Genomic DNA, 12,597 nt, shown 5'->3' with positions numbered 1-12,597 from the left:
GAACCTGGGCTTCAGCCTCAGCCAGGGAAAGTGCGTCTCACTGAGAACGGCTTGCACAGGGATGGCGGCTCCCGTGACGGGGACCCGTAGCCCACTCTGCTCTGCTCTGCTCTGCTCTGCTCTCACACAGCTGTTTCTGCGCACTGTGCTGGCCAGAAGTGGAAGGTGAAAGGAACTGGGCTCCTTCCTGTCCAGTTTCCTTTTGGCATTTTATTAATGGTTCAGGTGTGGACAGACGACCTCTGCGTCCAGATTCTGGACAACTCGGAGCAAGGATCCCCAGTGCCTTGGGGGTGGTCCCGGGCCTTCCTTGCCCTCTGTTTCTAGGCCATCTCACCTGTCCTCATGGATCCACATCTGTGTGTCACCTACTAACCCCAAATTATGTCTCTGTGACCCCAGGACCTCTCCCCTGAGCTCCAAACAAGGGACCTTACCTTTGGCTGTCTTCACCGGGGTGTTCAATAAGCAGCTCAGGTTCAGTACATGCAAAACATGGCTCTTGTTGTTTTATTGCCTCCAGAAACTGTCTCTCCCTTATACTTCTCCACTTCAGGAACTTTCCACCACCCACGCAATCTCCCAGGCCCAAACCTGGCTGTCGCCATTACCTCCTCCTCCCTGTCCCCTCTCTGATCCGCCCAAGCGCCCAAGTGTCCCTTGAATCCCCTCTTGGGTTCTGATGCTGCCACTCCATCGGTGGCATGCACCTCCCCGCCCCACGACACTTCATGTGGCCTCTCCCCGGGCCCCCCCACGCAGCCTGCAGCATCGGGTCAGACACGAACCAGGTCTCGTGACTCCCCACCTAAAACTTACCTCCAGGGCTGCCCTTCGCTGTTACAGTGGACGCTGGGCGTCTCCCCTGTTCTGAAGGCCCTGCAGGACTTGGCTCCTGCCGACCTCTTCAGGTCATCTGATCCACACCCTCCCCTCCCCGTCCCTACCCAGTGGTCCTGGAGTGGCCCCTCTGCCGCGTCACTACGTGGTCACCCTCCCTCCCGTGTCCCTGTGTGTCTCCCCTCCCGAGAGTAAGTGATTCCTGCCGCTTAATAAATACCAGTTGAATAAACTAATACATCTCAGATGCGAGATATGTATAAAATACCCAATCCAGTCATGCGGGACCATCGATTATTTCGGGAGGTGGAGTTAGCAGGAGTACAACAAGCCATGTGCCTCCAGAAGTTTCTTCAGATTGAGGAACTGTGTTTCCACACAGGCTGGGAGAACCTGGCTTACTCTGAGAAGCGTCGAGAAGGTTGGCAGCCAGCGAGCCCAATGATATGGCCCCCAGAAAAACTTTCTGGGGGTGCGGTGGGGGAGCCTGATACCCTTTGGGGCTGAGCAAATGGGAGCTTGGTGCCCAGAACATCCTTCTGCAGCTGGCCGATCAGACCCCATCTGGGGCATCTTGTTAGCTGGGAGCGCTGGGCTTTGGCCAGAAGAGTGTGAAAACCCTGTTGTGGGGAGAACAGTCAGCGGTCCCAGGGCCACCATCCAGCAGAGAGCCATCAGATGACAACCCATGTGTCTCAAGGGCAGAACAAAAGATGGGGGTGATTCCTGGAGACAGGTCAATGGCCAAGGAAAGAACTTTCTAAACACTAGAAGCTTCCCGAAGTGGAATGTGTTGTTGCATTAATGGAAATAGATCATTCCAGCGATAAGTGACAAAAAACCCAACTCAAACTGCTCTAAGTTAAAAAAGAAAAGAAGCAGAGAGCATTTATTGGCTGGTGATAGAACAAGTCCAGAGACAGAGCCTAGCTTCTGGCATGGCTGGGTCCAGGGACTCAAAGACTGCCCTCAGGGTCCTCTTGTACTCTCCGCACGGAACTCTGCTTCCCTTCCCTTCCCGTTGGTCCTTCTCAGGTCCCGCCCCTTAAGGGCAGCTGATGGTCAGGGGGGCTCTAGGCTGTTACTCTATGTTTTCTGCTACCCCAAGAGGAAGTCCAGATGTCAAAACCCATTGTACTGATTTGACATTCACATGTACATCCTGGAATCTGTAAAGATGACACACGATGATTGGCTGGGCCTAAGTGCCATTCCCATTTGTAGTCCAATCCCCATGCAGGGTGTGTGTGTGGGGGGGGGGCGGGGAATTCAGGGCTCTGATTGGCTGGGCCTGGGTCTCAGGCCAGGAGTAAAGTCAACTGAACCACTTGGGCTGAGAATGTGTTGAGTTGGTGAAAAGTCTTCAGCTTCCAGATCAAGAAAGCTGCAATTTCCAGAACCCAGAAGTCTCTCAAGCCCCTTTCCTCTGGGGTAACTACTCTCCCCTAGGGGTTAGCCCTATCTCTTCTGCTAGCATAGATTTAGTCCTGCCCGAGCCTGTTCTCCATGTAATTGAATAATGCATATTCCAGAGTGCATATTCTTCTGCACCTGACTCCTTTTGCTCAGCTTTGTGTTTGTGAGATTCATTTATAGTGTTGGGCGTATTTGTAGATCACTCTGATTGCTCTATAACATTCCATTGGGAGCGGATACAATTTATTGTTCCATTTGACTGCTGATATGCATTTGGGATGCTTCCAGTGTGGGCTGTGATGAGTAGAGGTCCTTCAGACACATTTAGACTTGGTTTTGGTACACATTCTTGTATGTCTGTTAGGTGCATCCCCAGGAGGGAATTGCAGGGTCATAGGGCATAGCTGATGCTGTCATATGGCTCCCCAAAGTGGTTGTGCCAGTTTGCATTCTTGGAGCAATTCCAACATCCCCAGATTACCTGGCCTCAGGGCCCCCACACACTGCAGGGCAACAAGCCTGGACTTCATGGGTAGTTGGGGCTACACCCTGGGTCCTGGGCCCCCAGAGAGGGAAGGAGTTCCCACTTTCTCCTGTCTCGTGTCTGCAGTTGGTTATGAGCTGCTCACACTGTCCCGAGTCTCTTCCCCTTTTAGGAACAAGTTTTTTACGTCCAAGTGCTTCCCGGCACTCCAGATGGACGAGAGTGGTTGAAGGCTGCATTTCCGTGGTGCTGAGGGGCAGGGGAGGGAGGGGTGCTCCTGACTTCTCGAGCTCAGCCAAAGCACAGGCAGGATTGTACGTGGGTTCTCCAGGGTCCCCAACGAGCCCCAATATTTTGAATCAAAAGAAAGCCTTCGGCCTGGCCATTCTGAGAAAGAGGAACGCGAAGTAGGATGTGGTTTTACCATCAGAGGACGGGGATCTCGCTGGCGGTGTCAGGGTGGTGGTGGGTGGTGTGCACACCAGGTGGCTCCCAGCAGCTCTCCGTGCAGCCCAGGGCGAGGCGTGGCCCATCTGACACTGGGGTGTCTGTCCCCCACTCGGCATTTCCTTTCAACTGGTTTTACACGTCATTTAAATCTAGAAGGATGTGAGGAAAGTATTTTAGGTTAGGGAAGTATTTTTCTAAAGGATAAAAATCAACCCTGGCTGGTGTGGCTCGGTTGGTTGGAACATCGTCTCGCAGACCAAAAGGTTGTGGGTTCTATTCCTGGGAAGGGCACATACCCAGGCTGCGGGTTCGGTCCCTGGTCGGGGTGCATATGAGAAGGCAACCAATCAACATTTCTCTCTCACATCCACGTTTCTCTCTCTCCCCTTTCCCCTCCTTCCTCTTTCTCTAAAAGCAATGAAAACATGTCCTTGGGTGAGGATTAAAAAAAAAGTAAAAATCATAAAACATAAAGGGAAATGTTTGCTGCATCAACAGTAAAAACTTCTACTCATCAAAAAAAAACACCCCACTATCAACAAGTGAAAAGCTGACTGGAACTAGGAGACATTTCCAACTCACTTACTCAACAAAATAATTCAATCTGGAGTATACAAAGTAACTCTACAAGCTAATAAGAAAAAGACAAGTAACTCCACAGAAAAATGGGCGAAGTTTATAAGCAGGCTCTTTGGAGAAGACAAACCTTTTTTTGGAAAAGCAGGGAAATGCCAATTAAAATAATAAGAACCACCAGCTGGCTGCCTAGTTGGCATAAACAAGTGAGTCTGACAATTCCAAGTGTTGGCAAGAGAGGAGGATTAAGGGTTGCTATTGCTAATGGGCGTCGCCACTTTACTTTGGTAAAGTTGATACTGTGGTTGCACCTGCCACAGTTGTTGTACCTCTGACCTGACAGTTCCACCCTGAGTCTGGCTGCATTCCACCCCCAGTGGCCGCCCGCCAGCCAGCCAGCCATGTCTTGGTCAGGACCACCTAACTCGGGAGTGGAGGACTAAGGAATGGAACTTTTAAAAATTTTATTTAAATATAATTCATTTAAATTTAAGAATTGAATTCATTTACTTGAAAACTTTTGGAAGTATATTTGGGGCAATTTGCGTCTCTTTTTCACCTGGCAGTTGTATGAAATCCACTGAGAGATGGAAATCTATTGTCTGAATTGCAGAATACACACAAGACTTCAAAATAGCAGCAGAAAAAAGAATGGAAAATATCTCCTTAATAATTTTTCTATATTGATAACATCGAAATGACTATATTTTGGATATAGTAGGTTAAATCAAATATGTTAATTTTGTCTGTGTCTTTTTTTAAAAATGGCTGCCGGTAACTTTGACATTCCACACGAGGTTCACATTATATTTCTCCTGAAGAACACTCACCTGTCATTCACACACCAGGAGACATGAGCAAGAATATACATTGTAGCACTGTTTGTAATAACCAAACAGTAGAAACAGGCCTGGAGGTTCATCAACAAGGGGTAAATTAATTGTGGTTTATTTACACAGTGAAATACCACAACAGTTAAAGTGAATGAACTGGAGCTACACATGTCAAAATGGATAAATCTAAAGTATGTAAGCAAGTCGCAGAAGGCTCACTATTCATACAAAGTTTTAAAGCTGCAAAAATATTAGGAATTGTTTGTGGATGCATATTAGTAGCATACAAGTACAAACACATCCGTGGAGCCCTGGCCAGGGGGCTCAGTGGGTTGGAGCGTCGTCCTGTACACGGAAAGGTGGCAGGTAAGCTAGAAGGTGGAGGCTTCAGTAACCGGTCAAGGCGTATACGTAGGTTGCGGGTTTGATCCCCAGTTGGGGTGCATGCGGGAGGCAACCGACCGACGTTTCCCTCTCACCTCAGTGTTCCTCTCTCTCTCTCAAATCAATAAGCATATCCTTGGGTAAGGATTTTTAAAAAATTGGTGGATATTATAAACAACCAGAATGCAGGTGGTGGTAACCTGAAGTTGGGGTGGGTAGACACGGGGGGACCTTTAATTGTGTCTGTAACACTTTGTTACTTACCGGGGCTAAGACTGGCGGGGAGGGGTGGGGAGGTTGGTATGACTGAGGTGTTTCAACAAATTGTTGGACGGCTCAAAGCCAGTTTTAGGCCACCTGGTTTCTGGTTAGAATGTTTCAGAGCACTGTAGCCTTGGGTCCTTCTCCAGTCCTGGGGGGTCTGAGCAGGACCTGCCGTTGGGCTCCTTCACCAGTCAGTGGCCATGGCAGAGGTCTCCCACGTGTGTGTGCCTGAGAGGAAGTGACCTGGAATGGATATGTTGGTGTCTTGAACTTGGGCCACTGCTGTGGGGGACGCAGACAGAGTAACCACTGTGATGACAGGCCACTGGGCCGAGCCAGTGACCTGGGGCAGTAGGAGCCACAAGCTACCCCAGCAGGACAAAGGTCCTGACACCCTGTTTCCAAAGGGTCCTTTGAAGGGACTCACCCCACACACCTGCGGTGGCTCATTTTGCCTTCACTTCCTTTTCAGGACAACCGGTGTCCGAGAAGTGAAAAACCAGGATGCCCCCGGGGGTGGACTGCCCCATGGAATTCTGGGCCAGCGAGGAGAATCAGAACGTGGCAGTTGACTTTCTGCTCCCCACGGGGGTCTATCTGAACTTCTCTGTGTCCCGAAATGCCAACCTCAGCACCATCAAGAAGGTATGATCTTGACCTTAAAACTGCTCCTTAGAGCTTGAAACTTGGAAAGACAGACACTCACTCACACTCCTCGTTTCTCACACGATGTCATCATGTTAACTATGAAATAAAAGGACATAAAAGTTCATAAACAGAATTTGTCACCCCCAAAATACTACACTGTATAGAAAACAGAAAACAAGACAGACACTCACTCACACTCCTCGTTTCTCAGAGTTGAGAGACCCAGATACGAATTTTCAGTGCTATCAGTAATATCCAAGAATTAATAAAAACTTGCAGTTAGACCTGGCTGGCATGGCTCAGTTGGTTGGATGTCGTCCTGCAAACCAAAAGGTCACTGGTTTGATTCCCAATCGGGGCACATGCCTGGGCTGCAGGTTCGTGCTCGGCTCCCCAAAGGAGGAGAAGGCAGAAGGTGACCAACCTGTATTTCTCTCTCACATCGATGTTTCTCTTTCTCTCTCTCCTCTCCTTTCTAAATGCAGTTTTAAAAAATCAAAAAAACAAACAAACAAAATCCCTTGTAGTCAGAGTCTGGCCGGCATTCCCAATTCAGCTTCCCCGTACAGTGCCCGCGCCCCAAGTACAAGCTCAGGGTGGGGTTCCCTGTGGCCTTGCGTTCTCATGGTGAGCACACGCCATCCGTGTCACCGGAGAGTTTTGCTGGTTTTCTGTCTTTAGGGCTGTTGCCCTGGTAAACATCTTTGGAAATCGTTTTTGGTTTTGTATGGCATGAATGTTGGTTCGTGATGTAGTCTTTCCTATAAGGCAGCCGGGCAACGGCTCAGCTTGCAGCCTGCTGAGCAGCCTGGCTTCAAGGAATCGACAAAGGCACACACAGTAACTCTGCTCTTCGCTCGGCTTTTATCGAATGCAGGTTCACTCAGAGTAGAACGTCAACACACATGAATATCCTGCTCACACTCTAACAATCCAAGAGAAAATCACACACACACACACAAAACAGCAATCAATGAGGGCAGTGAACCCGAGTCCCAGAGTCTCAGTCTGCAGGTCCGGGAGACAGCACAGTGGGCAAGGGAGCTGTCAGCATCTTGCAAGGAAGGATCTCTGGAGCTGGGTGGGCAGCAGGGCAGACGAGGGCTCAGTCCAGCAGGGCAGAGCCTCCGGCAGCCAATGCCAAGGGAGACCGGCACAGAGCGGCACTCGGGCGTGCGGAGCTCGGCGGTCTCAGCAGTGGTCTGGAGTGTGCCTCAGTTATACCTTGAGCGTGTGGACTCCACCCTTCTGGGTCTTTTCAGCAAACGTCTTGGCCCCCTTGATGCCAAGTATGCAATGTCCCCAGGAGCCTGTGCATGGGTGGTCCCACTCTGCGGACACGGCTGTGCTGACCACGTGGGCAGGGACCTTAGGTGTGTCTCCTTGCCAGAGGTGTCTGCCCTGACTTAGGTGTTTTACCTCTTGCACCAAGGTGTCACAGCTGACTGACATGCGTTTTAGTTGACCTGAGTGACCCCACTGGGTTTCGTAGACTTGACGCCATCTTGACTGGACCAATTTCATTTTATGGGCCTTGCTCTCCACATTGTTGAATAATTTCCAGGGTAAATGACTAAGTCAAGAGATTAGACACCTGGATGGTATTTGGCAGTGACCAGCTTGTTCCACGTGCAGTGTGCGAAATTTAATGGGTCGTGCCACAGTGCGAGGCCTTAGCTCCGAATTTTAAAAGCTATGCTTAGGAGGAGGGAAAAAAGAGAGACAAACAATGGACCTTCCGTGAGTTTTTGTGTTTTTTTTTTTTACCTTCTCTTTCTGGGAGATTTCTTTAAAAATTACATTTCTTTTTTCTATTTCAAAAGTAATATGGACACATTGGAATTTAGCAACCTAAGAAAAAGGAGGAAACAACAATCGGTGACCCAGCTGTGCCAGAGGACCGCAGTCAGCACTTTTCGCTGTCTTGTTTTCTGTTTTCTGTACAGTGTAGTATTTTTTGTGTGATAAATCCTGTTTATGAACTTTTATGTCCTTTTATTTCATAGTTAACATGATGACATCTTTTTCATGTTGTTAACTTTAGGTAGATAGCGTTTTAAGATTAACCTTATCTTTCTGCATACAGAGCTATACACGCGTGTTATGCAGGTTCGAACACGGCACAAACTTCAAACGCGTGGGTCCCAGCAGCCTTCCCCTCCCAATCCAATTCTCCTACAGTTGCTTCATATGTTATTTATGCAGCCAGAGGGTCGGCGTTCTAAGTTTTGCCCGTTGTTGCAACTATCGACTCTGCCTTGTGCAGCGAAGGCTTCCTTAGACAGTATGGAAATGGGAGGCATGGCTGTCTTCCGGTAACCTGGTGTTTCGCCGAACCCTGATCTATGTAATTAATGTTTATTATTGCTGATTTATGCAACGGGTCGGAATTGCCTCTGCTGTTGTACAGCTCTGGCTGTTTTCCTCTCACTCATGTGTCCTGGAGTGCTCTGTGGCTAGACCCGGGTCCCACCCCTGTGCCAGCTGTTTGTGCTGTGGGCCATGGCTGCCCACCGCCCCACGTGAAAACTCAGGCTGTTCTTTCCTTGTGGTCCTCCCCGAGACTGGTGGTGGACACCATGGCATGGAAGCTGGCCTGTTGGGTGGCTCCCCGGTGAGTGAGATGTTTCTGAACTGGCTGCAGCGTTTACAAATTGGGGCGATGAGCCCCAGGGTGATTAGCTGGGGGTGCCTGAGGGTCCCATCCGGCTGGCCACCTCTCAGACCCAATAACCTACAGGGGAGACTGGGACCCACCACTCAGCTCCAGGTGTGAGGGCATACCTGGTGCCCTTCACAGCAGGGCGGTGAGGGGCACTCCTAGTGCCCTGCATGGTCAGAGCCCCAGGGGTCTGGAGAGGGCGGTGGTCTTGGCATCTTGCCTTTATTGCCTTCCTGTAGGGGTTGTGCAGGGCGGGCCCCGCCCTCCCAGGCTGGAGGGGCTGACCGGTGGCTGTCCTCTCAGGCGCTGTGGCACCGCGCGCAGTATGAGCCGCTCTTCCACATGCTCAGTGGCCCCGAGGCCTACGTGTTCACCTGCGTCAACCAGACCGCGGAGCAGCAGGAGCTGGAGGACGAGCAGCGGCGGCTCTGTGACATCCAGCCCTTCCTGCCGGTCCTGCGCCTGGTGGCCCGAGAGGGCGACAGGGTGAAGAAGCTCATCAACTCACAGATCAGCCTCCTCATTGGCAAAGGTACCCAGCCAGAGAGGGCCATGCGCTCCAGGATGCCTTGTCCCCCTGGGGCCCAGCCCCCGACCCCCCAGGCTGATCCAGCTCCTCCCTGCCTCTCAGGCCTGCACGAGTTCGATTCTTTGTGCGACCCGGAAGTGAATGACTTTCGAGTCAAGATGCGACAGTTCTGCGAGGAGGCCGCCGCCCGCCGGCAGCAGCTGGGCTGGGAGGCCTGGCTGCAGTACTGCTTCCCCCTGCAGCTGGAGCCCTCGGCTCGGACCTGGGGGGCAGGCACCCTGCGGGTCCCCAACCGGGCCCTCCTGGTCAACGTCAAGTTCGAGGGCAGTGAGGTGAGCCATGGCTCCTGCTGGGGCCACAGGTTCATGGGGGGGGATGCTGCCCCTGTGAAACTCCCCAGTCACCCTACAGCCCCCCAAATTCACTCTCTGCCCTGTTGCATCAGATGGCATTTGTGGGATATCCATGCATCCCTGGGGCTCAGCCAAACATCCCCCCGCCAGGCGAGTTTAGTGAGGCAGAAAAATGGCTTTGGTCATTGGTCTGTTCATTCACCAAATGTACCCTGGGCACAGCCCTGTGCCTGCATCAGACCCTGGCCTCCTGGAAGTCCTGTTTGAGGGATAGGGCAGGCCTAATATGGCAAATAGGCCACTCCACCCCCGTGCCCTGGGACCCCGTGGTCCCTTCACAGGGCGGAGGCCTGACCCTCCCTCCTCCCCCTAGGAAAGCTTCACCTTCCAGGTGTCTACCAAGGACGTGCCCCTGGCCCTGATGGCCTGTGCCCTCCGGAAGAAGGCCACGGTGTTTCGGCAGCCGCTGGTGGAGCAGCCCGAGGACTACACCCTGCAGGTGAACGGGAAGCACGAGTACCTGTACGGCAGCTACCCCCTCTGCCAGTTCCAGGTGAGGGCTGAGGGCTGAGCAGCCCTGGGCTCCCGGGTGCCCTACAGCCCACACAGAGGCCTGGGGGAGGGTTAGGGGAGCTGGTTTCCTGGCCTGCTTGAACCTGATCAGTCCGGCCTTTGGGGGGGGTCACAGAAAGAGTGTCCTTTTGCTGTGGCCTGGCTGACCCTCCCTGTGAACAAAAGGAAGGCTCCATCTTCAGGAGGTGGGTGAGGCCAGGAAGAGCCAGCAGGAGAGGCAGCTGTCAGCAGGGGGCGTCCCCAGACAGCCAGCGATCTGGGGACAGGCGGGGACTGCCCGTCAGCCACTCACTCTGCCCCCACATCTCAGTACATCTGCAGCTGCCTGCACAGCGGGCTGACCCCTCACCTGACCATGGTGCACTCCTCCTCCATCCTCGCCATGCGGGACGAGCAGAGCAACCCCGCCCCCCAAGTCCAGAAGCCACGTACCAAACCACCCCCCATCCCCATGAAAAAGGTGAGCTGGGCCTCCCACTTACCCTCCTGTCCGTCCCTTCACCCCACCTGCTGTGCGGCCCTAGAGCCTAGTGGGCGATGCCCCAGGCTGGCAGTGGGTTCTGGGGGCCCTGGTCTCATGCCCCTTGGTGGTCAGTGTTGAGAGTTGAGGCTTTCACCTTGGGCAGCCAACATGACTGGTTGTGCTGGGGGGGGCCTGTCTGAGCTTCCTGGGGCAGCCCCCAGGCCTGGCTCCCCGCTGCCTTCCTCCTCACACGCCTCCTGCTCCCTGCACTCCAGGCAGAACTCCATGCCCTGCAGGGCTCAGGGCGGGTGGGGCCCCTAGACCCCCTGCCTGGCAGGTTTTCGGTTTCCCGGTAAAGGATAGAGTTGGCTGTAGGTGCCTACCTGAGCCTCATCCCAACCCTACAGCCCTCCCACCCACCCCCATGAGCCCCTCCAGCCTCTGGGTCCCTTCACTGTCGAGGCCCTGCTTCTCCTCCCCACCCAGCCCTCCTCTGTGTCCCTGTGGTCCCTGGAGCGGCCCTTCTGCATCGAGCTGATTCAGGGCAGCAAAGTGAACGCCGACGAGAGGATGAAGGTAGGGGTTCCCGGGCTGGGGCTGCGGGGGCAGGTGTTTTTTGCACAAACAAGGTGGCTGTGGCCTTGGAGGGATGGCAGAGGAAGCAGCAGGGGTCACACGAGTGTGGCTGACCACATTACCCAGCATCCCTGCCCAGCGTGGTTGTGAGCTGCTTCAAAACAGGAAGGGGGGAGGGGAGCGGGTTGGGGGCCAGAGAGGCCGATTCGTAGAAACTGGGCCCAGCGAGTTCTGGGTACTTGACTCTGGTGGAGACTGTGGGGCCGGGCTCAGCCCAGGGATGTGGAAACCACAGTCAGGGAGGTGACAGGCGTTGGAAGAGGAGCCATTCGAGTTGGACTCAGGGCCTTTTGGGGTTCCCAGGGGGCGGGGTGGGGTGGAGGAGGTCCGTGCCCGGCCCCCTGGGGGCGAGCCCTTGGTCCTTGGGACAGCCTGCTAGGTGCCGGTTTCATCGTCCCGTCTGCAGGGTCTGAAACCTGGGTCCACAGGGGTTGGGTCTCTGGGGAGCAGTCTTTTGAACTAACTTCGTGAGCAGGCAGGTCTGGGCTCCCCTCGGAGTCACGGAGGTTTGGGTGCAGGCCGCTTTCTGTTGCGGCAGAGCAGGCGGAGGCGGGGCCCAGAGTCCCTGAGGCGTTAGATCCTTCCCCAGCCACAGCAGCCACAGGACTCTGAGCGGTGGAGGGAGACCCCGGGTGTTAAGGCTTGAAAGGCCCCTGGACGTCCTGAGCCCAGCTGGGGACACTGAGGCCAGAGCAGGAAGCATCACACCCTGGGGTCCCACAGAGTCACTGGGGAGCCAAGACCAGTCCCCATGCAAAGCCCACGGCACCTTTCCCTCTCGCTCCCCCGACCCCATGGCCACGCGTCCCACCCAGGCAGCCAGCCATCCCTCTTCTGTCCCTCCTCCTTTCACGTGGCACGTGGGCTTCAGACCCACGTGGAGTGCAGACATTTCAGGAGGAGACTCTGGCCATAGATGGGTGGGAGACTCGGGAGGGGCGAGCAGAGGGGGCCGGGCCCCTGGCACCTGTCACCTGTCACCAACATGTCCTCACCTCCACCAGCTGGTGGTGCAGGCCGGGCTCTTTCACGGCAACGAGACGCTGTGCAAGACGGTGTCCAGCTCGGAGGTGAGCGTGTGCTCGGAGCCCGTGTGGAAGCAGCGCCTGGAGTTTGACATCAACATCTGTGACCTGCCGCGCATGGCCCGCCTCTGCTTCGCACTGTACGCCGTGATCGAGAAGGCCAAGAAGGCTCGCTCCACCAAGAAGAAGTCCAAGAAGGCGGTGGGTGGGCCCGTGCACTCCCTGCCCGGCCCGGGCTCGTCCTGCAGCCCCAGGGCCACTCCGCCGGAGAACCCCATCCTTTCACCCCTCCCAGCCCAGCCACTGCCCCTGCTGTGTGCCCTTCTCGGTTCCTGGGCTTGATGCAGAGTACTGGCTCAGGCCCTCGGTCCTTGTGGGAACCGGGAGGCAGCTGCAGGGGGTGGAAGGAGACGCTCTCCCACAGGCAGCAGGGCGGCCTGAGTCAGCGGCTGGCCGGGCGG

The 12,597-nt window shown here is 54.2% G+C and overlaps 1 protein-coding gene across 6 annotated transcripts in view; it reads left to right on the top strand.

Moving 5' to 3' along the window:
- The window catches only part of PIK3CD (phosphatidylinositol-4,5-bisphosphate 3-kinase catalytic subunit delta), a 45,671-nt gene that overhangs the window by 27,085 nt on the left and 5,989 nt on the right, over positions 1 to 12,597 (top strand). For 5 of the 6 annotated variants that reach the window (XM_037045300.1, XM_037045301.1, XM_037045299.1 and 2 more), the window contains exons 3-9: positions 5,720 to 5,892; positions 8,861 to 9,089; positions 9,189 to 9,418; positions 9,813 to 9,992; positions 10,323 to 10,472; positions 10,962 to 11,051; positions 12,116 to 12,337. In XM_037045300.1, the coding sequence (XP_036901195.1) occupies positions 5,752 to 5,892; positions 8,861 to 9,089; positions 9,189 to 9,418; positions 9,813 to 9,992; positions 10,323 to 10,472; positions 10,962 to 11,051; positions 12,116 to 12,337 (1,242 nt within the window). In that variant the 5' untranslated portion in view covers positions 5,720 to 5,751. The remainder of the gene's footprint in view (positions 1 to 5,719; positions 5,893 to 8,860; positions 9,090 to 9,188; positions 9,419 to 9,812; positions 9,993 to 10,322; positions 10,473 to 10,961; positions 11,052 to 12,115; positions 12,338 to 12,597) is intronic. The other variant, XM_037045303.1, reaches the window with a different exon arrangement.

This window comes from Sturnira hondurensis, unplaced genomic scaffold, assembly GCF_014824575.4.
Source record: "Sturnira hondurensis isolate 20B ecotype Veracruz unplaced genomic scaffold, ASM1482457v3 Scaffold0004257, whole genome shotgun sequence".
Taxonomy (NCBI): domain Eukaryota; kingdom Metazoa; phylum Chordata; class Mammalia; order Chiroptera; family Phyllostomidae; genus Sturnira; species Sturnira hondurensis.
This window is presented reverse-complemented; position numbering and strand designations above follow the sequence as displayed.